The sequence below is a fragment of the Poecilia latipinna genome, unplaced genomic scaffold (genome assembly GCF_001443285.1).
Source record: "Poecilia latipinna isolate Pla-1442-1.1 unplaced genomic scaffold, P_latipinna-1.0 Scaffold402, whole genome shotgun sequence".
Classification (NCBI taxonomy): Eukaryota; Metazoa; Chordata; class Actinopteri; order Cyprinodontiformes; family Poeciliidae; genus Poecilia; species Poecilia latipinna.
This window is the reverse complement of record NW_015113018.1, coordinates 492,974-520,698: the sequence shown is the minus strand read 5'-3', so window position 1 is coordinate 520,698 and position 27,725 is coordinate 492,974. Positions and strand designations below refer to the sequence as shown.

At 37.2% G+C, this 27,725-nt stretch overlaps 1 protein-coding gene across 3 annotated transcripts in view; it reads right to left on the bottom strand.

Moving 5' to 3' along the window:
• The window catches only part of ush2a (Usher syndrome 2A (autosomal recessive, mild)), a 211,267-nt gene that overhangs the window by 173,416 nt on the left and 10,126 nt on the right, over window positions 1-27,725 (bottom strand). For all 3 annotated transcript variants that reach the window (XM_015037369.1, XM_015037367.1, XM_015037370.1), the window contains exons 5-12: window positions 25,098-25,266; window positions 14,934-15,069; window positions 11,371-11,434; window positions 10,522-10,623; window positions 9,991-10,180; window positions 8,680-8,894; window positions 6,678-6,899; window positions 4,488-4,581 (exon numbers count right to left, since the gene is read on the bottom strand). In XM_015037369.1, the coding sequence (XP_014892855.1) occupies window positions 4,488-4,581; window positions 6,678-6,899; window positions 8,680-8,894; window positions 9,991-10,180; window positions 10,522-10,623; window positions 11,371-11,434; window positions 14,934-15,069; window positions 25,098-25,266 (1,192 nt within the window). The remainder of the gene's footprint in view (window positions 1-4,487; window positions 4,582-6,677; window positions 6,900-8,679; window positions 8,895-9,990; window positions 10,181-10,521; window positions 10,624-11,370; window positions 11,435-14,933; window positions 15,070-25,097; window positions 25,267-27,725) is intronic.

Genomic DNA, 27,725 nt, shown 5'->3' with positions numbered 1-27,725 from the left:
CCATACCAAATGAAAGACAGAGGGTTTTTTCCCCTTTCTTCTCTTTTCTTTTCATACAACATTGCTTTACCTTCCCTCCCTCCCTGCCTGCTAATTAGTCGAGGGACTGGTGTTTGGGAGTTAAAAGAAGAGTGTGCACATTCATTCTACTCATACAAAAGGTTTTGATGGCGCTCCATCATCTACATGCTGCAACAGAGCAAAAAGGAGGGCACATAAAGAAGACTGAGTTTGTGCAGTTTTAATTCGGTTTTCTCTTATTTGCGGTTGGCCGCTTTAAGCTATATTAAGAATTAAAAACAGCATTTATTTTTTTCTTGGAGTGAAAGAGTTGCTCTGTCAGTGCTGAAATGTGATCCTACACACTCATTCCTAAATCTGAAAGAATTTTCTTTTTTCATTTCATTTTGTGGTGTGAATACAGTGCTGGTTTGCCCATTTTTTTCTATTCAAATCAATTGTATTTTAAAGATAACCAAGTAAATATGAAAGGCAGCTATCAAATTATGATCTGGAAGGGAAAAACCATCCAGATTAACCTCACCTGATCTAAAAAAGTAACTGAACCTGCAACCAAATAACTGCTGTTGCCATCAAGCATTTGAAATAACTAGCACCAAGTCTTTTTAATCTCCTTGGAGTTCAGTTCTCCACACTGGGAGCTTTTAGATTGGATTGGCCAACCTCATGCCATACCACATTAATTGGATTTAAGTCAGGACTTTGACTAGGCCACTGCAAAGCCTTTTTGAAATGAGTCTTTCAGAAGTAAACTTGATCTGGGATAACAGGTCAAGGCATTGCTGCATCACCCAACAACACTTGAGATTAATGTGATTTTGGAACTAACAATTTTTGCTCAGTATTTTTCTTACTGTTAAATTAACACAGGCATTAACTGAGGCAATTTATGCCTGCCATGCTTTAAATGTTCTGGATACTTTTGTGACATCCTGAGAGTCATTTTGGTTGTTTGGCAACTCCAGAGAAGTTTCTCCACTGTTTCATGTTTTGTCAATTTGTGGACATTGGCACTCACTGTGGTTTGCTGGAGCCCCAAAGCCTTAAAAATATCTTTTAATCAGACAGCTTTGAATCATGTTGTTTTTCATGAATTTATAATAGCTTCCAGTTTCAGTTTTCCAATAAAACAAAATAAAATTAGGTTAATCACAGTTATTTCATAATTTATTAAGAAAAAAGATTACTTCTTCACATAGGGCTAGGACATTTTGGACTGGCTTTTCCTTAATAAATTAAATCATACAAAAAGTAATTTAGTATTAACTCAGGTTATCTTTGATATTAGTATGTTTGCACTCTGTGATTAAAAAGCAAACCAAAAAAGTAGATCTGTAAGGCACTATTTTTTTCACTGGACTGCAAGCAGTTCAGTTTATAAGGCTTGAAAACATCAGTCTGTGTAATCTATAATGTGCTTCACTTAGTGAATTGAGTTAATGTAATAAATGAACTTTTCAATAATGTTCTAATTTATTAAATGGGTCTGTAGATGAAATTAGCATTTAGTGATGCACATTTTCAATGAGAGAGCTGTCCATATTATTCCTGGTACAGTCAAGACAGTAACTGTGTGTGTGTGTGTGTGTGTGTGTGTGTGTGTGTGTGTGTGTGTGTGTGCGTGCGTGCGTGTGTGTGTGTGTGGGGTAGGCGGCAGGGTATGTGTGTGAATCAAAATGTTTTGGACTGAGAACCAGAGGAAGGAATAACATCTTATTTTCACTCCGACTGTTGTGACAAAACTTGCTGAGTGAGGAGACCACTCTAATGGATATGTGGCCATTCAGATGGCCTGTCATAAGCATCTGTGCGTGTGTGCGTGAGTGTAAATCCACTGGGAACACTCATCTTATCCTAAATGCCATGACCAATTTCACGCTCTCGCAGCAAAGGTCATGGCACTGGCTTGTGTGTGTGTGGGAATGTTTGTGTGTACACATCAGTTTCCTGTGTATCTACAGAAAAGTTAACCCGGTTAACCCGAGCGCAGGTGAAAATCTGCTGCTGATGCAGCCGTAAGCAACAGAGAATTGGGGCAACACCACTTAACGTCAATAGCTATCAGACTCAGTGCCACACATTGGTACAAACTCAAATAAACACTATTTTCAGTTTTTAAATAACAAAACCTGTAACTGATCAACTTGAAGTGAAATCTACTTGGACACTGTTAAAAACCTTGCTATTCCCCACTTAGTCCTTCTTTCAAACCTGAGTTTACTGAGTGACTTCTTGTTGCAAAGGTTTACAAAATTTAACAAAAATGTACATACGTCAAAATGCATACTCACACGCTCTCATAAAAAGACACACAAAAACGATTATATCACCATTGGGAGGTTTGCAATAGAATCTGATGCAACTATCAAATACATGCCTTTAGGGTAGAGACAAAAGGGATGGCTTAAAGCAAAGTTAGCTCTATTTTTTTTTTCTTTTTTTAAACACTGAAATGTTATATTTCTGCACTTAGTAAAATTAAACATACTATTAAGCATAATTCCATTACATTTCATGATTAAAATAAAGTGAGCACTATCATGCAAAATTCATGATATGATATATCTTTCAGCCTCGACTGAATCCAGTGGTTGTAGCAAGATGCAGAGACAGAGTGACAGAATGAGAGATCAAGTGTGACACAGAGTGCACATAAGAAAGAATCAAAAGACAGAGGGAGAAAGTGGGCAAGCGTGAGCGTACGTTTGCACACATATGGGTTTCGGCATGTGTGAGTGTGTGTGAGAGAGAGCTAGTTTAAGTGTGTGTCTTCTAAGGCCCCTGTTGATCATTTTGACACATGTCTGAGCATTTCTGTCACTTTAATGTCACTGTGGAAATTCTACAGATTAGTACAACATCCTTCATGGTACTAGGCCGATCCAAGTCAACAGAAGGCATGCAATATTAAACGCTAATATTCCCCACAGGCTTTTATGCTCCAATATTACAAAGACAGAAGAGAGGTCTTGAATATTCACTTGGAGAGATGGCATGGACAGGTTTAAAAGAAAAGTGCACACAGGCACCAAAAGAAAGAGCTCTTTGTAGACAAATGCACAGATTATACTCTGATGTGTTTCAAATAATCAAAGCTCCTACAGAGAATAGGTCACATAAAAACATGTCCATATTGCTTAAATCTGGAGCATCTTCAACAAAAGAAGTAATGTATTAGGGGGAAAAAAAAGAAAGGAACTGCTTGGGTGGATGGATTAATCTGAGACTGATAAATATAAAGAAGAAAGAAAAAAGAGTCAAACAGAAAAGAATTAGACACTTAGAAAGTGCAGACATAAAGAGTGGGTCAGGGTGGGGGTTATAGAAAACGGTGGAGTGAAATGAAGCAAAAGACAAACAGAGGATGAAAAAAGGGCTGATTAGAGATGCATGCTGGGGGAATGTCATTGTTCTAGTCGATTTGAGACATTATTTAAACAGCGACTCAGGAGAGAACGACAGAGTATGAGAGGCAGAGAGTGATCAGTAAAGAATGGAGGATAAAGGTGGGACAGGGACCTAGAGAGCGCAGACAACTGCAGTCTATAAAATCATGAATAAGTGAGGACGATTTTTTTCATATTAATACATAGGCACTTGTGTATATCTGGATGCAATTTCCATTATGACTTCTGTTTGTTGATTTGATTCTTTTCATTTGAACAGATGAATGGAAAAAGTGTTTATTTTACTTATTAATCTTCTGGAAAAAAAAAATTGGTTCGAAATGAAAACTGTAAATAGACACTGATGTTCTCTGGATCCTCTACAAAACAGTAAAAGCAACACTAATGCACGGACACTGGGCATGAATGATGCATCCGTAGTAAATAATGCAGGTTGTCCTGTGTGACGGTGTGTTAAAGCAGTCACACCTGGCTATTTCATTGCTGACCAATGGAAACTTATGCTGGGATGATTCCAACTGTTATAAAGTCTATAGTGTCTTTTTGTGACTGTCCATTCCAGAAATGGTCGTTCGGATCCAACCATTATTCTACAGCAAACAATAGCAGTTTGTAGGTGTTTATTTTTGTAACAATATTGTTGGCTTAAATGAAACAAATTAAACAGTCTTTGTAATAGTAAAGTGTCCCTCCCCTGCAATTCTAGGATGTTACATATATCATTTTTTTTCTTGCTCTGAAATTATTTAGATCAGATTTCATGTAAACCGAATCATACGACTCTCTCTAATTGCATAGATAACCTGATCTATTCATTTTAATGCTTAAATATATGTGATGTACATCTGGATCTAATTTAGAAATGTAGCATCTGGAATTTCCCTGTTAAGCAAACGAGTGCTTCGGATCTGTATTTAAATAGAAGGGAAATTTACAATTTAGGTGAGACTTGTTAACATGAACTTTTGATATATTCTCCACAATTTGCTGTGTGAAACAATGTCAAAATAGCTGTGAGGTCTGCTCCGTTTGTGTGGTTATGACACATTTGCTACTCACATTGCTTCCGACTGTGTGGCTCTCAGGTAGACACAGGCAGCGGTATGGGGTCACACTGGTGTCACACTGGTCTGCATGGCCATGACATTCACATCTGCTCAGGTGACAGAAAGAATATGGTGTGAGGATAAAGGCTGCAACAAATACAGAGAGAGGGCCTAAAATGTAACAACATAAGTTAAGAACATACTTTCCAATTAAAAAAAACAGCAATGAAAATATTAGACATGAGAGGAACACTCTCCCACAATGTCTGTTCTGATTTCCTTCATCCTTAAAACATCAGTAATTCCAACGATAAGAGGTCATTAAGCATTAATAAATGCCACTTCAAGCATCATCAGAGTAATGTAGGAGGTGACAGACAGTTCTATCATAACACCGTGTGATAGCAAAACACACACACGCACACACACATTTTATTATTCACTCTGATATTCAGTTGCATTGTCTCTTTCATCCTTCAACAGTGCTAACACCTGTGACACCGCACAGCCTTAACAGTATTAATGAATTCATTTCAGGAGATGTTTTAGCAACATTGCTTTATCCTATAAAAACCAAACAAAAAAAAAAACAACAACCTGGAAATGTACATGATATATAATCCGTACCCACAAAGTTAAAAAAACAACAACAAATAAACAAACAAAAAAAACAAAAACAAATGAAAACTGGAAACGTAAATCATACATAAGTCGCACTGGGCTATAAGACGCTGGTATCTCCACCGCTCTCGGTTTTCCACCTTTATAAATCTCCTATTAAATGCTCCAAATAATGGCTGTGCAGCATCCAAAAATGCAAACAAAGCTCAGGCGAAATTTTATAATGGTAGGACCAAAAGGGTTAAGGACACAAAGGGTCTTCAACACCGAACCATGGATTCGTTCATGCCGAGTTTACGTGCAGATCGATAGCCTTCAACCTAAAAGCTGAATCATATGAACTTCTTCGTGTGGTTTCCATGATGAGCGGGTATGAGTTTGAAAACATTTCTCTGTCGTGCCTGCTGCTAGCATGTGCTTGTTCTAAATGAAAACTAGCACTTTCTTCTTTGACTTCCAATGATTCACTTCCTGCTAGAGAGCCCCCTGGTGGTTGAAGAAAAATCCATAGAAAAGCAGCACTGGTACTAAACGTGGAAAAAAGTAGCGGCTTATAGTCCAAAAAATACGGTAATATCCATTTTTCTTCCTTTCTCCTGCTACATTTATGTTTACATGATCATAAAGAATCAAGAAATGACAGATGAATAAAACAGAAAGGAGTGACAAGGATGGATGAAGATCACAGATGAGGTTTCAGCAGCATTAAATCTGTTTCTCCGACTTCACTGTAACAAGCTCCTAATTAAAACAGCTTAGAGGGAGGGAGAAGGAAAGAAAGAGAGATGATTGCCTCCTGCATAATCCTATAATTACCACAGTCATAAAAGACAGTCACTATGTCAGTCACAATGTCAGTCTAATGAAAAGATGTGTTCACAATTACTCTCAAAAACCTCTGCTGAAACCCAACAGTCTGTGTGGAATAATTTTTTGAAACTGTGCTCACTCAGTTCTTACAAATCAGTATTGAGGAGACACTCCAATATTTCATTTAACCAATTATGACACTTAGAATAGCTTTGGTAGGAGAAGAGTGTCTTAAAGCTGCAGTAGGTAACATAAAATAAGTTACCTACTGCACTCCTCACAGTCTCCCCTTTACTCTCCGCTGCGCTACAACTCATTCCCACTGCGGAGCCTGCAGTGAATGTATGGTAAATATGGCCAGCGATGACAGCAGATTAACAGTTTTCCTGTTGTTTCTCCACCATTAGCACGGGTGCAGCAAACAAGAAACCTTGAACTTATACATGCTGCTTAAACTGAGCAGCAGCACTTACACAAACAGATCAACAGCACTAAGACCTTCCTCCTGGTTCTGATTGGTTGTTTCTAACTCAGAGCGGTGTATTTCCACAGACCTTTTTTTTTTACCAGATTATTTGCCTCATATGATACTGTCAAGGACATAGTGACAGTTTTAACAAAAACAATATGTTTTTATAAAGTCATATATATAGATTTGTCAACTCTTGTCTTCAGGAGATCTACATATGACAAGCTTCACCCAAAATGAAACGCATATTCCTACAACACTAAACACAGATGCAAAATATATATAACAAAGTCAAATTTGTACCTGCCACTGATTGTGATTTCACTGATGGCAAAGTGTCTGTGTCGTTGGTTGACCCCGACTGCTGCGGTGTAGTATTGCCCTTTCATATGTATTCTGACCTGTGCAGCTTGTACCACTTCTTGCAGGGCAGGAGTTTTGTAGAAGTCATTATATCCTGGTCTCAGATGTGGCTGTGTGGTCAGCAGACTGAAGGTGATGTTACCTCCTACGAGTGGCACATCACTGAAAAAGTATTTGTCCAAAAACAGAACACAAATCTGTGAGTTTTTCATAGATTACAGCATCAAAACCCAATTGTCCCTACATGAAATTAACATCCAAGTTTAACTTTGAGATGCACTAATCAGGATTCTCAGCAAGCTCCTTGAACTTTGTTTCCATATGTTGTCAGACAGTGCTTTTGCTTTTAAAGGGTTGAAGCTACCAGGTTAGCAGCTTCAACACACAGGTTGATGCTGATCGTGATGAAAAAGACTCTGACATGTTACATTGTTCCAAGAGCCTTTGTTAGGGTTTGCAGCACATCTTTGGTAAATTACTTAAACACTGTTTAGGCCAGGGGTCACCAAGTCCAGTCCTCATGGGAAACCACCCTGCAACTTTTAGATGCATCTCTGCTCAAACACACCTGGATCACATAAACTGCTCGTTAGCATTATCAGCCTATTGCAGAGCTGAATGAATGCTGGTGAGGGAATTCAGACATTTTGGAGCAGAGATGCATCTCAAAGTTACAAGTTAACGTTTTAGAATTTGGGCTCAGATAATTGAAATTGTGTTCTGTTGCAAGCTGCAGACAATATGAGCTGCACTGCAAAATCCTGTGTGAAATGTTAAACATATTTTAAATAAAGTGGTGAAAGTTTCCTGAGAATGATTGTCTAATTTGGCTACTGAGTTTATTTTTATGTCTACAATCTGACATATTCACAGATATGATCTGTCCTCAAATTAAGATGTTATTTATGTGAATTGATTTGCAGTCTGCACTTCAATTGGCTTACATACAACAAAAACAATGGAATCCAAATTAGTTAGGCACAAGTAGAAGGTGTGCTTAAGTGAATTTCCCCAAGTCCACCAGTATTTGGAGAAACCATTTATTTTTGCAAAATTCAATAAATCTCCAAGGAGAAAAAATTATCGCATGAAGCAAATTGATATGTTGATGCAATTATGAAAAACTGAGTGTGTTATTTTGTTGACAAAGTGAGGTTATGAGGCACTCATGCCAATATTACTAAAATGATCAGAGCCTAGAAACGTTGTTTGTGGCATCATCTGTCAGTTAAGTGAAAAATGAACAATGACTGCATAATCTGTGATCTACTCATACCTGTTCCCTCTATTACCAACCAGACACTTGATGCCAGCAGCTCTGCCAGAAATTAGTGAGATAAATGGTAGCTGTGTACATTTTGCAGGTCCACTATTGTAACTAGCGCCAATACAAAACTGGTTGCAGCTCATGCGCCAAAATAACTCTGCAAATGGTTAACTTCATAATAGTTAGGGTGCCACCGAGTATGTATATGTATTTATGCAACTGTTCACCTGATCCCTCTGATTCATTTGACTCATGGCTTTTGTGTGACGTGTGTGACTGAATGATTAGCATATGTTTGTAGAGTGTAAATGTGTATTTATTTAACATTTCTTTGAAAAGATCAAAGATTGTTGAAGGTTTTGTAATAAGTACTGCATAATTCACACTAACACGCCAGAAGACAAACCCACACTCAAATTTTACATCAGCAAATGATATCTTAATCAATAAATGATTTTTCTTCTACATATTTCCAAAGAGTTATGTTAACAATTACAATGACATGACACAGCATGTTTTTTGAATCAGAAAAGACTGCCTGATTACAAGCCTTTATCTAGTATGACGTATGAAAAAAAAAACAATTTTTTTTCATAAATGGTGCCAATCAGTCTTTAAAAACTGTCAGAATAGACATGGGAATCTTTAGCTGTTGGTCAAAATGGTCTTACCAACCTGGGCAGCTGCAGACAGTTGACTGAGTCTGGTCTGGGTAATGGTCCATTGTTCTGCATATTAAACACATTGCAGTTTCTGGCCATGTACTGCCAGTCCAACCAGGATTGTTCTGTCATATTATCAATCTCACGTTGCAACAAGTCCAGCTTTCTTCTCTGGATCAAAACTGACTCAGGTAAAAGTCCCCCAAACTGAACTATAACATAAAATACCTGAAATAGAAAGAGATATCAGTTAATGGGGATGATAAATCAGAGCACCTACAAAGAGAATTGAGGATATAGATTTTTTCCAAATTCTACCAAACTTTTTGTTGAAAATATTCACCACTATTTTTTGTTTTCTGTTGCGGTTTTTTGTTGTTGGGTGATTTCTTTGAATTGTTCTATTTTCTTTAATATTTGTCATATTTTAGTCTTCTGACCGCATTTCTACCAGACTCTCTGATCCCCCTGCTTCTCCTCCTTTCCCAATCACCAAACCTCTTCTATGTCTGTAATTCAGACATAGAAAACCACCTTCACCACTACAATTCATGACAGTCTCTGAGTTTCTGGTTTAAAGGTGATTTAGTTTTATATCAACCCTTTGGGTGATCTGTCACCAAGTCAATTCTGATGGAGTTGACTTGCTGAAGTACTCACCTGTGGAACCCTGTTCATAACTGTGCAAATGGAAGTTGATGAAAAAACTAACAAAGCTGCATTAATTAGAAACTTAATTCCAAAATATGCATTTTGAGAAACCACAGTTTCTACGCAGTGGTAGTTTATGTGTTACTGCTAGGCCCCTAATTTTTGTTTAAATTACAGTATGTTGCTTTACACACACAGGAGTGGGTTTCTATCACATATAACGCATGTGCATGTTTGTGTGCATGAGTCTTATCTGCCACTCCAGTGGGCCAGGACTCTGGGTTACGCAGCAGGGAGTGCATTAAGCCACCAAGGCTGCTATAACCTACTCCCATACAAAACTCAAATACCCCTGACTTCAGAGAATGTCTTTCATGTTGGGACTTGAGTTGAATGGCCACATGAGGACAGTTTCTAAAATCCTGCACGCACACATATACGCAGTATGCACATCACAGAGAGGAAGAAAGAGTCTTCCAGTCACAACAACTCCTAAATCCAATAATCTATATATTTCTTCTGCCTTTCTTTTCCTCTATGCTCCAGCACTTAAATCACCCACCATGATACAACCTAATAAACAATCTGTGTGGTTCAGTGGATTGTCTCTAGTCAAGATGACAATAACAGTATTAAAGTTTCAGATCACATAAAGCTGTTGTAGTTACATTACCTGGTATTGTCCATTTGCCAAATCCACTGTAATAGTGACTCCTTCATCTAGTTCTTGTAAACTCATGACCTTAGATAGCCACATGGTGCCCATGTCCTGGTCATTAACGTAACTAAGTGGATGAGCGTTGATGTTCAGCCTCAGAACCCTGTCATTAGTCGTGTCCTCAACAGCGTTAGGGATACAGTACCTGTAAACAGAGCATGCATCAAACAAAGTTTCTTCAAAACCATAACATTAAAATAACTAAAACTTAAAAATTACATTTTTACTCAGCTTAACAAATGTTAATATAGTTATATATTTTATTATGGTTTGATTACTTGTGTCAATGGCAAACTAACTGCATTTTTTAAAATTTATTTTAAAATGAGTTCAAAAGTAAAACATGTTCAATATAGCTGCCTAACAAACACACTTACTGACTAAATCTTCCCTTTTGGCAATTGTATTTAATTACATATAGCTTATCTTAATCATTTTGAAAGCTCTACTTTGTGTCTAAATACACAAGGCATTATGGTGCTTCACCTCTCAACTAATGGGTGAACTCTGGGGTGGCTGGGAGGGCAGCGACACTCAGACTGGACATGGAGCTTCGGCAGGACTCCAGAGTGCAACTGGACTATTTCCCTGTTAACACAACAAACATCACATTAAACTTTAATACACTACAAAGAAAAATTATATAAAGGTTACCAGAGACATGAATTTGACTTATTTATATTCATCAACATTTTGCAGTACATAAGTTTTATTTTTAAGTAAATGCAGTAGTCTGCCCAATACGGTGTTGGAACGGAATAAAGTTGCAGCCAAACAGAATCTCACTTATTAACCTTTAACTATGTGACACAGCCTCAAAAACACATAATACACATGAAACAACCAAGTCAGGAGAGCTCCATGATGGCATAATCTGAGATCTGCCTTTTCTTAACTGGTAGAGTAATAAGAAAGGCAGCTAGTTACACTGGAACTGCATCCACCATCACCCACATCACACCATTTGCCAGCTCGCCTTTGTGACTACCTTTCGGTCCTGCTCACAGACTTTTTAGCTGTAATTCAACAAAGAAATTGCACCTCTGGCTCTTCCTGAAAAGACTGCCAAAAAATGGGCTGTCAACCTCCAGCGCATGTTATTTGGCTTTTTTGATGAATTCTTAAACACGTGTAGATCTAGAAATAAATGCATAGCCCTCCTTGGCTCCTTCCTTTTATCAGTTTTTCTTTAATAATTGTATGGTGCTCCTCTGCTTTTGTTATAAAATGTATTTTAATGATGAGTGAAATGATAAATTCCTTTGAACATTTTAAGGTGTTTTCCCCCCTTTTTTCTCAACAGTTGTTCACTGCATATCTCTTTATCCAACTCACCTGTTGGTCAACGTAGCGGGATAAAATCTAAAATCCTGCATCTGCCCAATGAACTGATTAGACCCTGGAGAGATGAAAGCAGAGTTGAAAAGAACATAAAGAAGGTGTTAATGGGTTTGTACTGAAGGCAGTAAGCGAGAGGATTTCACAGTGTTTAGAAGATTATCTTATCAGTTTCTTAAAACCCACTAAGTGAGGCTGCCAACAGCTGCCTATTATGGCAAAGATTTCAACACAAAGCCAAGCAGAATCTGCCACAGAACTCATTTGTCTCCACTAGAGAGCAGTAAGGCTTTGGAGGGCAAATTCATTGGCCTGGTAATAAAATTCAGATTGAAGACAGTCTGAGCTCCATAAAACGTTGTCAGACTTTCCTAAAACCAATAATTCCTTCATCAGGTTTCAACAGTATCAACTCTTCCAAGCTCTGTATTGATAAAACAAATGTTTCTATAATGTTGGCATGAAAATAACAGATGATATACAACATTAAGTAATTCAGGCTGAATAAATACAGACCACAGACCAAAGTATGACAAAAGAGAAAACACATCAAGTCTTTATTCTACATAAAAAAGCAGATATTCAAATAATTGTCAGATCAATAACATGAAGGTTCTCAGTGAAAATAATGTGTTACTGTCAGTAAAGTAGGTGAGCACATTAACTTTAATATCATTTGTTCTACTCACACAAAAAGTGATGCAAAGTAATATTCTAGGCTTGGCAAAATTAGTGTTTTTATCAGGGTCAGGTGTGTTAATAATGCTCCATTATTATAGAAAGATCAGCATGCTGTTTCTTTCTATAGTTTTGTAAAACATTTTTAACGCATAATGAGAAAAGGTAACACTACTTGCGTATCATATAATACAACAGAAATACAGAGTAACATTTTTTCTGTTACAAAATGTGATGCGAAAACAACAATGAAAGGAATTACAGGGAAAACTACGAGTATTATCACACTAACACTGTGGAGTGCCACTATATTTTGTATAATACTCTCAGAACTATCTGCATACCATGTAAAAAAACAGCTCAGAGAAAAATGCATTAATTTCAAACACTAAGATGCAGGTTTCCAAAGTCTCTTAACACGTTTAAATATGCTGGAATACTTCAAACATAATGGCAAAATGTCTAGACACACATGGAGATACTGGACTGAACACCAGAAACACAGTCAAACTAAAATGTACTGTCAACTCTCCAACACTTCTCCACCAACAACAATGCAAATGTGATAAGGCTGGACTGAAAACTAGAGACCCAGAGAGGAGATGATGGTGATGCTGGCCCAAAGAGGAACAAAGCCCTTTTCTGTTCAACCAACTTCCTTCTAGTTTGAGTAAGTCTTAGAAGATGGATGTCTCTAAGCGCCGACAGTACCTCTGCCATGTTTAGTCTGTGAATGTGTGCATTTCTGTGTTAGTGGCTCTACCTTGTGGATTCCAAAAATTATCCTTGCTTTAGCAAAAGGATGTGTGTAGCTTGTAAGTGTGTGCCTGTATTTACACTTGAGAGGGGCTTTGGTGTCTCTGCCCAACCACTGGATGAGTGTGTGTTTTGGGTAATGTTTACAGTGTGGCGTGTGCATGGAAAACAGGGAGAGAGCGAGCGAGTGTTGTGGGATGTAAGTGTGCAGCCTTAGGCTTTGGCTCAGGATTTCTTTATCGTGTGGAAATGGGATTATACCTTCCACTGAAAAGCACTCTCCCTATTGTTACTGGGATGATGCAAGGTATAAGCTCTAATTCCCTACTCTCTGTGTAGGTCTCTTCTTTCTATGTGTTTTAATTTATGGTATTCAGCTTTCTCTATTTGGCTTTATGATGTTTGTAATTGAGCAGCTGAAATTCATTTATGTATACACGTTAGTAAATGTATTTATGATTACTTATTGCATAGTATGCGTCTGAGTTTCTGTGACAAAGAAGGAACATAAAGGAGGCTTTTTGTTACTCTGAGAAAATGTGGCAGCTCAGATTCTTAGGGGCTGGAAGTATTTCACACTTTTAAGTGATGGACACTCAATATGTGACATTATACCCCTTTCAGGTCTTGTTACCGACATCACATTGTGTTTTTTAACAAGCTAACTTTGATTTAGACTCAGACTATGGCTAAATTCACACAGCAGGCAAGTATAACCCAAAAATCTATGCAAGATTTGGGCATCAAAGGCAGTAAGAAAACATTCAAATTATTCAGGTTATTATTTGCATGTAAAATGTAATGCATGAAAACTGAAACACAAAAGCCTACAAAACACTGCATCCAACAAGAAGCCCTTTGTGATTTTTACAGCGCACAAGTTCAACAGCAATTCAATATATTGTTCAGTTCTACGAGGTGATAATTTTGAGCTCTCACTAATTTCTGTTTTCTATTAATGTCACGGTGTCCCACACAGTGTAGCTTTAAAAGGCTAGCATGAACATTTAAAGCTCCTCTCACGACTACTTGTACTTGGAAATTCCAGTAAATCGGTACAAAACCGAAAACAGACGTAGTTGTTAATCGATACAGCTGATCAGTATTTGCATAATTAATCTTCAGATCAGAATTCCAGGCACCCCCTCTGGGTTCAACAACCTCCTTTTCTTACACACACAGGATACACTCACACACACTCACACACACGCACACACACGCAGACACTGCCCCGAGCCAATCACTCTCATTGATCAACCTTTCTTATGTGATCTTCAGCTGATCAGATGCTACCTGCTGTGAACCAGGAATCAATGGCTGATAAACGAGAACAAAAACACTCGTTTATCACTCTAGAGTTGAACGGATATCATTTTTCTCAGTTTCTCTGCTATTGACTGAAATGGCTGACGGGCCCCATGAATCAATCACAGATATGTAGTTAAAAAGGGGATGAAGAAAGAAAACAGAGGTGAAGTAATCATTGACACCATATTAAGATTAACAGATATGATAAACTCTGAAGTATTTTTCTCCTTTAGAGCTACAAACCAAAAACAAGCAACAGTTAAGAGCCTGGAGAAGATTGTGACTGTGAGATTACAGATTTCGATATTTATCTCTTCTAACAGTATCATCTTAGTACTCAGAATTACTTTGCCTGTTTCTTGTATTAACCTATTTTATAATTAAAACATACAGACAGCTGCCATCTTTTTAACCCCACATTTGAGTTACTGAGGGTTACTACAAAAAAGGATTTGTACAAATCAAATCTATTTTACTGAAATTTTTATCAGATCCCACCTTCCGCAGCAGATTATATATTCTAAATCTTTTACCTGTCTCAAATAAAAGCATTTAGCTTTTTTTTTTTTTTTTTTTTATTCAATTACTGATAATGTAGTCTGTATGTGAGACAGTTGGTAAATGTCAAATGCGTACTTTTTGGACACACTGAAGACACGTTTGCATGTCTGCGGCTGACTGTGTTGCTCTTTGTGTACGTGACAGATAATGACTAAAAATATGTCTACAATGTTGCAGTGGTTACTGAACATAATCCTAAACCATTCAAGGTAAAATTAACTCTGTCCATTGGAAAGCCAAATAACAAACATTCTCACCGTTGGAGCTAACTCCCACCCACATGGCACCATAGTCGCTGATGTCAGAGAGCGTGTTCATCAGATGTTTTGTGTCAAATGGTGTATCGTCGTCCTCAAGCCCATCCAAGAAAAGACTTGCACGTTGGTCAAAGATCTGGAAATAACAGTAGGATTATATATATTAAGATGTTTAAAGTGGCAGCAATTTTTAAAATTATCATAAATTTGTGTCTTTAATAGGAAATAAAAAAATATAATCAACACATTATATATATATATATATATATATATATATATATATATATATATATATATATATATATATATATATATAAAAGAAGTGTTCTTAAAAAGAGTTATTTTCAGATTCCTGTGATATTTCATTGAGATGATTGAGTTGACAAAAACAACATGGAAAAAAAGATCCAAAGACGATTTACTACTGGACTTCAACTCAAGATCGAGTGTGTGTGTGCTTTTTCAAAAGGTTTCTGCACACTATGTGTACATATTTATGCTTGTGTGTGTGTATGTGTGTGTGACAACATGGGAATTATACATTCAGCTAATCTTCCAGCTCATTTCCCAGGTAGCAGAAAGAGCCGTAGGCTCTACTGCATGAGCTGCAAATTAGCTTTCTGTTTGACCAAAATTCTCCTCTCCACTTCGCTCCTCTTTTCCAGTCCCTCCTCGATCGGATCCATGAATATTAAAAACTGCATGGCCGACAACACTGTCAAAGCAGGAGCAGCTTCCTTTCACATCAAACCCAGGACAAAGGGAAGATACTTCTGTAAGAGGGACACCCACCACCCATACACACACCCTGCCACCATCTCTAACCCAAAAAAAACTTGAATGTGCTCAAACCGTCACTTCCTTTACTCCAATCTCCAAATCCTGCATTTGAGAAACACACTGTGGGACCACTGATAAATGTGACTCTGCCTGTTTTACTAGAATCCCCTTCTTCTCCTCCTCTCTTCTGCAGTGGTCCACCTTGCTTTGTCCTTTCTCCTCATCATGAGGTCGCTTGCTTCCTTCACCTTTTTACTGTTTTTTGAGTTTTTTCACTCTTTGTCACTTGTTGAGTTTTCTCTCTGTGTTTCATCTCCATTTTTATATCCTCTTCCCCCTCAGTGCACTACTTCCTCTTCTCATCTTCGTTCTTGTCTTTCTCCCTCATGTTTATCTTGCCCTGTCGCTCTCACTTGTTGTCAGCTCTTTAGGGAAGTTGAAAAGGTGTGAGGAGAGAAATAAGTCCAAGTCAAAAAACGCCTTTAGGGGATGAAGGCAGGCCCAGACAAGTGTCTGCCTCTCAGAGGATAGTTAAGACGCCCTGACAGACACTTTCATGATGGCTGATTGAAGACTGGCAAGCGCATAAGAGCACAAGAAAGAGTGTGGGAGTGAATATGAAAAAAAGGGAAGAGAAAAGAGACAGGAGGGAGAAAAAGAAAAGTCAGAGCACAGAGAGGGAGCTCGAAGACGAGGCCCTCTTTAGGAGTCTCTGAGCCAGAGCTGTGTGGCTCTTGGGTAGATGTGAGGGACTTGTCAGGCTTGATGTAAATGAATCCTGAAACGCTTCATCTTTCTTAGCCACCGCGCATCCTTTTGAAAATCTCCTTTGTTAGCTTTCACAAACACTTTCCTCCCATTTCTTTTGTCTTTTCTTCTGTCCAGTATTCTTTATTTTTTGCATTTCAGTACTTCTTTGTTTATTTGGCAAGTTTTTCTGTGATCTATGAAAGAAATTGTCTATATGGTGGCGGCAGTTAATTCTCATCTGAAGTGTGTCCACTAAGTCCAAGAAAGTTCAGAATTATTTAATTTAAAAAAAAAGGAGCTTGAATAGAAGGCATATAAAGTTTTACTAAATTTTTGAGCTGCAGCAGAATCTGATGGCTATCAAGGCACACATGAGTTACTGAGTCTGGTTCGATCAAATCCAAAATAATTTTCATGGCACAGAGTGTTTTCTAATGCCTCAAAAACACATATGTCCTCATATTCAGAATATCATGACTACAGTCTTACTATTTTACAAAGTATTAGTGCTGTAAAAATAAGCTTCCTTGTTTAGTGAATCTGGCAAAGTTTACCATGGACTAATAACTAAGCTTCAACATTTCTTTACATGATCAAATGTTGTATGGTTTGCGGGAGAAACATAGTAATCAAACTGCAATTTTCTGCAATAATTTTGTTTAGTTTCTGTGTTGTTGAAACTTGTTAATGCTGCTTGTTCCAATTAATTATGCACCCATATACACATATATACATACATATATATACCCATATATACATAAACAACCTGCTGCTTTCATAGAACCCTGTCTAGTACCTACAGTGTTAGGTTTATTTCTTTTTTAAAAAATGAATAAACACAATTCTAATATATTTGCAAAAATTTATTTATTATGAAGGTCTATTCAAAAATATTTTTAAAATCTAGGTAGCCCATAGTGAGCACCTTACATTTGAAAAGCAATGTTTACTTTGTGTTTTTCAGATACTGACTAAAATTGCAATTTTATGCATTTCTTTTTGTATTATTTGCTTTACCTCGCTTATTTTTGTAAAACTCTGAGTCACACTTTGCATGAATGGCGCTATGCAAATAAAACTGCATTGTCTTCATGTGCATTTTTATGCCTTTTCTTTACACATTTTGCTTAAGTTTGTTACCTAAAGATTTTTAGTATGCAAACTCATCCACTGGCAAAGCATCTAAGCCATTCTAAAAGCCCCAGGAAACTGTGAGTGGAAAGCTTTTAGTGATCTGTAGACTGGCATTTTGACTAAAGCTCTTCTCATTTTTCCTTATCCTGCCAAGCCATGGCTCAGTACATATTGTTGACAACAGTCTTTCTTCCAAGTTACCTTCATAGCTGTAGGCCCAGCAAAAATGGAAATAAAAAAATCAAAGTACTGTTCTAGATAAATATGATAGAGAGCGGTCTCGTTTCTCAGAACTGTTTGAGGTTGAAAATCAACTGTAAAAATCAAAAAGACTAGTTTTAAAATAAGCTCTCAGATGGATGAGGTTTGGCCTAAAATACTGGTAGCTCTGGTTGTTTTCTTGGGTTATTGCACCAAACATAATTCAGAGATTACACCTGTGAAGAAATGGCCTGTTTTAAAAAAAAATATGAACCACACTGAGTTCTCCCACTGTTGTGGAAATATATTTTTCTGCAAAATAAATTGTCCTTTGTCGAGCAAAGCAAGAGCTGTGTTCCTAATCTTGGCAGAAATTTGAGCCAGTTCCAAACCTCTAACTTGAAATGGGAATTTGTGGTGTATAAGGTCAACATTTCAGTCCACATTAGACAGAGAACAGGTTGTGTGCTTTAGGAATATGTCTGCATATTTTTACACACAATATAGATCAGTCGGCATCTTCAAACCGTGGCTTTCAATTTGTATTGGAGGAGCAGGAGAGAGTCACGGGTTCTTGGATCAATTTCTCACACAACTCAAATTTGGATAAGTAAACGAGAACATGGATGGATGGATTTATGCGTGACCTCCACATTGCAACAATAAGGACAAAAAAAAAACCCAAAGTATGATTATTCAATATTTTTAAAAACTATATGGCATGTTAGTTGCTAATTCCAGAGCTCTGGAATCAGCTAGATCCCACGGCTCATTAAAAAAATAAATAAAACAAATAAAGTAAATAAAGCAAAGAGATCATTTTAGATTTTACTCTCCTACTTAATTATAAGCAAAAAGACTAACATCAAATACTGAATCTTGGCCTCCTGAATCTACATTAACCAGGACACATTGTGTCTATCCTGTTATTGCCCTGCCTCTCTTGTTCTTCTGTCTCCCAGCCTCTCTTCTCCCAACTTACCCCTCTGTACTCACCTTAACCCACAATGAACTGTTAGCAGCGCTGATGTACAGCCAATATTCTCTCTATCATATTAACACAACTGTAGTGTGTAAAGGAAGAGATAGAAAGGGAACGTGAGGTGGGAAAGGATAAAGAGAGAGAGAGTCTACAGAGAGGAGACACATTTGTTCTACTCATCTCAGTGCTAAAAGATACAATTACCTCTCACAGCATATTATCCATGTTTTATACCAGCCCAGGGCCCTACGCCTTTGCCTTGCCACGCTTACCCCATGTAAGGCCCATATTTTAACACTAGCTATGACAGTTTATTTAAGAAAAGGAAATTGTCCCCTGGGAGATGGAGAGGAAGAGAGGGACAGCCGGGTGTGAGGAAAATGAGAGGGAAAGAGGGAAGGACAAAGAAGGTGGATGCACTGGGAGCAGTGAAGAGGGAAAGAATGAAAGATGGATGTGGTAACAAGAAAAAGGGAAACAGAAGGAGAGAAAATTAACTTGTGCTAAAAAAAGGGAGGAGAAAGTAAAACAAAATAGAGAATGGAAGGGAATATATAAGGTGTTAAAGTAAGAGAAGTCATATGTCTAGTGTTAAGAAAAACAAGATTCACCTATAATATGAGAGCACAAGAAGGGTAGACATGTGGGTAACATATGTGAGAAAATAAAGATATCCCAACATTTCTGGTTTAACATCAATAATCAGACACGATTAGACACAACAGTCTACATGTTAAGATGGACCAGATGCAGGTTGCCACAGAAATTGTATTAAATAGATTAGTACACGAACTTAAGAGCAAAAAAATCTTCAGTGGACATGAACACATGCATGTCTGTTGGTCTCTCACTATGTAATTGATGCCAGTGTCGTGCCCTTTTGCCTCTGATGCCAGCAGGCAGAGGGCTACCATAGAGGCGTCCACTACACCCCTACATAACAACCTTGCTTCACCTTCACACACATTCACTTAACTGCACACACTCATCCAAATGCAATTTATACAGAAAGCATTAAGAAGTGGAAAGGGTGAGTTTAGTTTTTCTTTAAATTGTCTACCCATTTTGTCATATTTTTTTCTGTACAAGAAATAAAAAACGAGGTTAATTATTCATGCGTTGTAGTTTATCTTAATGTTTTTCAATAATATTAAAACCTGATGAAGGTCATACGATTTGAAATCACATCTAGGAATGTAAACGAGCACACAATTTACTCTTATTACTTTTTTTTCTTCAAGCAGACGTTTTATGCAAGACCTGAGATGTTGTTTTGGGTTGAAATACCACAGGATTAAATAAACACTGATATAAACTGGCTGCTTTGTATCGCTGATGTAGAGCAGCTAATTTAGAAGATGTGAAATGGAGAACTCCGCTCTACGTTTCAACAGGACGTCTCTCAAAAGCTTTGTACGTAAACTTTATGCTACCACTTGAGTTTGCATTTAAACAAATCAAATCCTCTGCTGGAGACAAATGACCAATTTGCTCTGACAACTCAATTAATCACAACCTTTTATTCACACGGATGACTTTGGGATCATCACAACGCTGAACTAAAGCATACATATTAGAGAAAGCTGAGGCTTTAAATATTTCTCATGTTTTTCTCAAAAGTATTTAAAGAGTTTCTGGCAAAACATTATTTGCTAACTTTACAAATAACTTAGTTCACTGCAAATAAATTATTTATTCTGCATGTTTAAGAACGGAAAAAGGACAAAGCAAGTAAGAGACAAAAGCAAAACAATACAAAAACGACAAAGATAATGTGCCACAAGACTCGAAAGTGAACAATGCAATGAGACAATAGGGAACAAATAATGTTCAACAAGAATAAATATTAGCTGTATTATGAGCAAATCCATGACCTTCACCTGACTTTTACCTTACAATGACTAATTCACTCTCCACCTTAACCAAAAGTTATGTTTTTTTACTTAATGACTGTTTCTCACACTTATTAAAAAATATGGATATACAAAAAACAATCTTTTTGAAAAACCTGCAAATTGCTGTTGTAATAAATCCCTGTGGATGTAATCCATGATTTATGTATTTGTGCATTCATTAGTAAGAGGAGGGAAGGGTGTGCAGGCATGCAAGTGTTAACTATTCATGCTGACATCTTGGGTTGCGATGTGACTGGTGTGACTGGTTGTTCCTATCACTGCCTCTTATATTAATGTTGATTTGTTCAGGCACTAACAGACGGAGCGCTCCTCCCCCACCCTGCAACTCTGCCGGGAATAAAGCAAGACCTCCAGAGGGAAGTTTTTATTTAAACCTCCTTTATCCTTCATTGTGAGCAATTTCAAAATAGGTTTTTCATTTTCATTTTCCTACTATTAACTCTCTGGTTTTAGACAGGATTTGGTAACATGCAGTTTTTGATATTGGTGACTCCTCATTGAATCATTCTAGGGTAAATTATTACTTGTCCTGGCTTATAGCTGCTTAATGTAACGCTTAAATCCAGGATTTAACCTTTTATTTTCTGTTTTATCACAAAACAAAATAATTGAATACAGACTCTACATCAAATTACTTTTCAGCAGACCTTAAAAAACAACTTAAAAGCAATATCACTGGTATTTTTGTATACCTCGATACATTATTACCTTAAGACCCAAATCATGTTCCATTTGAAGGACATGGATATAAGATGTTGAGCATTTTTCAATGCTTTAATTTTGTAAAATGTTGTAGTGCAAAATACTGGAAATATTCAGAAATTTTACATGAAATAAACCGTCTCCATTTCTGAGTAACATAAAAATTTAATTAGAGTGCAATCTGTAACTTAAAAAGAAAAACATTAAAAGGGCAGTGTTGAGTATTTTTCAGGGACATAGTGCCATTTTATAGCACAATAAAGTATAACTGTTGCCTTCAGTTGTCGTAAAAATTATGAATATATGAAACACAACTTAAAAAAATTGGCTTCACAGTCTGATGCCTTGAAATTGGTTTCTCTCTCTTTACGAAGCCCCAACCCTTCAACACGTAATCACAACAAAGCTACTTCATTATTTACCATTCTTAGAAGCGTTTGACTGAGAAGTGGTTTGCATGATAAGCTCAGCTGAAACACAGTTCCACCAGGTGTTTGCTAATTGCTGCTACCGCTAGTCTACAGGAGTTGTTTTTGGAGGGCACAGGGGAGGGGATGCTCTGTGATTCAGAGTTTCATCTGGAGACTGAAGATCCAAATGGGAGCTTTGTGGAAACAGATGGTGCTTTGTAAGAGCAAGAGTTTAGATGCCCCTGAATGGCTGCCACAGGAGATTCAAGGATTTCTCAAACATACATGAAACAATCAAATACTCCAGGTATGTTTTTGATGAGGGAATAATGTTATAACGTTATATAAAGGTTAAAAAAAAGTCTATTTTACATAATAACCCCTCTTTGAATGTGTTTGCTCAAGTGTTAAGACGAAAATTAAAATTCAAAAGACGTTGCAAAATAAAACTTCATAGCCACTATAAAAATGCATGTAGTCATCCTAACATTTCACACCTTATGAGGTATCTCTAATTTGTAGCTAGCAACTAATTTACACCATCTTCAACAAGTCACAAACTTTGTCCCCATGTAGCTTTTAGAGTTTTGTGGCTATATTATTAGTTAAAAAAAAGGAAAAAAACTTAGAGTAAACACTTCATATACGGTGAAGATTCGTTTATTAAAAAAAAAACAGCTTGAACATGTTTATGCTTAGAACTGAATGGAGTTCAGTAGTACGTGTAGACAGATGAAGAATAACCTTCTGCAAACATTTGTTTTTTTGTAAAAATGCACTAAAAGATTAGACTTGTATTAGCTGACTGCACTTAAGTACACTGAGCTCACTCCCTCACTTCCCCCATCTTTCTTTCTCTGTCAGTCCTTCCTCCCTCAGGCTGCGTTTTCCTCCGTTGTTCTCTACATCGTTACCATAATCAGATAAGACAACTACCTAGGGAGCACCAGCATCCCTACAGCACCTTGCTTCTGGCACCTTGAGTGCGTATATATATATGTGTGTGTGTGTGTGTGTGTGTGTGTGTGTGTGTGTGTGTGTGTGTGTGTGTGTGTGTGCACGCGCATGTGTGTCATGCTCCTGGCACTTGGAAATCGGTATTCCTTTTGACTGTCTTTTTTGTGTTTTGATCTGTACAAACTGACAGATGAATGCTGTGTGCGTGTGTGTGTAGGTGTGTGTTTGTCTAAATGTGAATAGGAAGGGGTTCTGCTTTACTCCTTAGAGTAATATCTGCACTGTGGTTGACAGACTGCTACAAATTACCACTGAGTGGCGAGTTTGTGTCAGTGTGTTTATGTGACAGAGCGGGTATATAAGTGTGTGTGCATGCATGAGTGAGAACATGAGTATGCGCATAGTGTTTGTGTGTCAAGGATAATTATGATCTTTTTCCGAATAGTCAAAACAGATCACATCATCATACCATTACACAAAAAGGCAGGCTGATTTACAGAAAGGTACAACCACACAACGGATTGAAACGCCCCAAAGCTGCATAGATATGAGGCACTTCAAGCAAAAAATCCCCACAAGCCTCACTCCATGTCTTGTCTGAATTGGCAAATTGAGCATTGATGTATTCATAGACACACAATGACAACTTTATCCCTGGGAGGGATTCTGTATACTGTACATGCACTGTCTACAATGTGAGCAATCAGCAACACTGCATTTAGCCAACAACAGGTTGGGCTGCCACGTTTTTCCACCATCAACACCCATCAGCAAACTGTAAACTAAGGTGTCAAGTTAGATTGTCTGCTCGGGCGAAATGATGTTGCTGGGAGATGATGCTGCAAATTGCTGAGATTTCATACAGCAGCTCAATTTTTAAACGGATCACAAAAGTGAACTGGTTCAAGCTCACACAGAGCTTAGTATTGTTTTAGACCTATGTAGGGCACGTTATATAAAAAGAAGCATTCCACTTTTAAGTTAGATTGCAAATATAATAAAGCAATGAATTAAACTCTGCCAACTATTAAATGCAGAAATTTAGTTATGATTATAAGTGATTATGTGGTGCAGTGTGATTAGTGGTTATGTAATAGGAAGATATTATTACAACAAAGACTTTTTACACAAAATGTATCAATGTATGTTAAAAATGACAAAGTGCGAGAAAGCAGATGACATAGATTACAACCATCTAAAAATATAACGCTGGTCAAGGTAACCATGATTTGGTGTTATTCATGATGATGAAAGACTGAGACTGTCCAGTGGAAAAATCTGTAAAATGATCCACTTCACCAGAGACCAGAATAACACAGACAGGGATTCATTTAGGCCTCAAAACTCTCTCCACTTCACTAGCTGCCATTTAAGACTGATGAGAGCTGGTGAAAGACTTTTTTTGTCCAGGAAGGCCTTGTAATACTGACTTCAAACCTTTCAAGCTGATATACACCACTTAGGTTAACTGAAGTAGATAAAAAAAAAACAAGTGATTAAATGAAAATATTTGAAATATACAAATAAATTGTAATTCAAGGGCATGCAAAAATCAACATCATTGTTTTTAGGTGATTTTCTCTCTCAGCAGATACCTAATCTAACGATTATAATTTGGTTGATTTGAAAGGAATTTCAGATGAATCAATTTGGCAACAGCTAAATTAATTTAATGCCATAACTGGACTGGCTCTTTTTTATGTGTCTGAAAGGGATAATGTGTCATTCATTTAAAAAAAGTTGTAACACAATTCTCCCAAGTACAAAATAACAAAAACAAAATCCTCAGGAAGTAAGAGAGAATTCTTGTAAAAGCTATGATAAAGATTCCTGACATGAGGAAAAACTATGGTATTACTATTCAATGACCCATCCATCCATTAGTGGGAGACAGACAGGACAAAAAACTATGCACGCATGCACGCACCTAAGAGGAATCTAGAGAGACCAATCAACCTGACAGTCATGCTTTTGGACTGTGGGAGGAAGCTGGAGTCCCCAGAGAGAACCCACACATGCACAGGGAGAACATGCAAACTCCATGCTAAAAGCCTGGAATCTAACCCTGCTTGCTGCAAGGCAACAGTGCAACAGTCACTGAAATGCTGGTTATGGAAAAAAATAATGGGAATTGTTCAGCTTTTATTCTTTTCCTAAAATGTGATTGCAAACTGAGGGCCAAATTACCTAAAATGTTTCTTTTTATGGTTTGTGAAGTAGGTTTGAATAAAAAAGACCCTTGTCAAGTTAAACACAATACTTTATAGAAGGCTTAAAATATGGACATAATAAACCAGTGTCTGTGATATCTCAAACCATTGAGATTTCTTACCTGCAAAGTAAGATGTGTCCACCTGTTCAGCTGTAGCCGGCCTTCTGTTCTGAAGCTCACGGTATGTGAGGTTAGGCCGTCGGTCCGACCGTATCGAAGGGCTACAGCCCGCTCTGACACGGTCAAAGAAAAAACCAAGCGATTGTCTGAGCTCTTCTCCAGTAGCATCCTGTGAGAAAGAAAACACAATGGAGAAGAAATAAATACCAAACAATTAACATGACCTGAACTGGAAAACACAAAACCGCTGCAGCTGAGCACATACAGCCTGTCATTTTTGACATTTTCCCATTGAATATCAATATTACACATGACTGTGAGGGTTTGGATGTTGCACCGTGCACAGACATGCACGACCACAACGTGTCATATTAACCACCTCCACTGACATTTTATGGGGAATCATGGCTTTTATGAACCCAGGGCAGCATACCCAATAAATCAGATATTGTAGATGGATTCATGAGAAAAAGAGCTTTTAAATTCACAGTCGACAGTGAGCACATGCCCAGATTTTTATAAGGATTTGAATTTCTAAAAAAAAAAAAAAAAAAACACTAAGAGAAAGAAGCTGAAAACCTGCAGGAACATGATGAAATAGTTTCAGCACCAAATACTGAATGACCAATAATGTATTTGCCAAAGATCAAAGCCAGTCGTTAAAAATCTTACAGATAATTTTATAGTGGCATTAATTTGATTTTGTTTGATGTTGAGGTTTCACATTTTATTTTCCTGCTATTTGTTTTTTTGTCTGGTTCTGGGAGTAAACAGATTTATTACCTTGGAAAGATTCTGCACTCTGCTTGCTGAACCAGAAGTATAACAGAGATGCACCTGTACAACTGAGTCTTATGCTTAATTTGGGATAATTTGCCAATATATATTATTAAATGATGCCTATAGTATACAACATAACAGATCAATAGATCTTCTTGATATTTCCCTTGATAATTTTTTAGCAGCTTTCGTGTCAGTGCTGGAAACTATTTTAGGTGTGATTTTATTCAAGTTATTGCTTCATCTTTTTCCTATTGGTTCTGCTAACTTTCTTTAACCTGATGACATCATGAAGCAAAATAAAATAAAGTACTGAGAAACTTTGATCAGACTTTCCTGTTCTCATTTTTGTGTTTAAGACATAACAAACCCCAAAATATGCTGAACATATTTTGGATTTTTTTTTTTTTTTTGGGAGAGGGTGAGGAAGAGGGTTAAGTAGCGCTAATGCCATAAGCTTCTTCTTCTACTATCTTGGATTGTCCTGTACCGGCAGGACAACCCAAGATGGCAGCAAAAATAATTACTGTACAACCTAACTAAAAACATTAAGGTGGAACAAATAATTGCTTTGATTATCTGTGTGATATCAGGAAATAATGATGTCATTATTATCGGTCCGATAGTGAAATGAATAGCATCAATAACATGTTTGGTGGTCAATGTGTAGTTTTTTTTTAATCACACTGTATGCACTAGATCTGCACAGAGTTCAAGTGGATTCAGTAATTTGAGGAAACAACTCTGACTGGAAATAAATAATTCTGATGTCACAACCTGACATTTTTCATTTTTGCTCACCAGTCTTTCTTATTTTCAGGTATGTTATCAGTTGTGGGCCTTTGGAATGAGAATATTACTATTGGCATTGGTTTAAAAAAAAGTTATTGTGCATCCCTAATGAAAATACTTTAACAAGATAGAAAATATGGCCTAATCTGCTGCTGGGAGTCCAGCATTGATGTAATAAATTGTATGAGTTGTAAGAACAGGTGGTTAGCTCTGTCCATTGTTCAAATGAGGGGAGGGATGTGAAATCACAGGGAGAGGACGAGACAAAGAAATGGGGTGAGGAGCGATGGACAGAGGTGAAGACAGAGACCTCCTTTCATCTGGCTTCTTTGATAGCAGCCATGATCATCTGTACAACAAAAGAATGATGGGCAACGAGAGCAAGAATAACAGAGGCAGGGAGAGTGAGAGAGTGAGAGGGGGAGAGATGACTCTATTGAGACGCATTCAGCCATACAGGTGTCATGTTCGGCAGGCCAAGACAACAAGAGTTTTCCATCATCTGACTCCCCGGACAGATGACTTCATAAACACACAGAGAAATGCAGGAATCAGACAATCCCATTTCAATTTTACTAACAGCAGCAGAAGCCAATACATTAACACAGTATGCCACCATTAGTGTATTGTGTCTGAATGTTACACTTCATTTTAAGCTAAATTTATCAAACTGAGGTTTAAATTTATCAAACCACAGCTAGATAATTCAGCTTATCAGAAAAAAAACTACATTTGTCATTAAGTCTGCACTGGTGAAAAAGCTGACTAAATAATTTTAGATCTTGTTTGAAAGTAGCATTGATCTGAATATTCGAATTCTTACATTTCTGGAGAGTAAATACAATGAGCAAAATCTGAAACCTTTTTATGCCCTGTAAAGCTAATTATCCATAAAAGTGGTTTGTGACATAGAAATAAAACATAAACTACCATAATCTAAAAAAGAAAGATCATAAAACTAGTTTCAAATGATGATTCTATTCAGAAATACTTCTTAAACAAAATTCAAAGTTTTAAAAGTTATGGATAAAACAAGCACTGTCCAATATCAAAAAA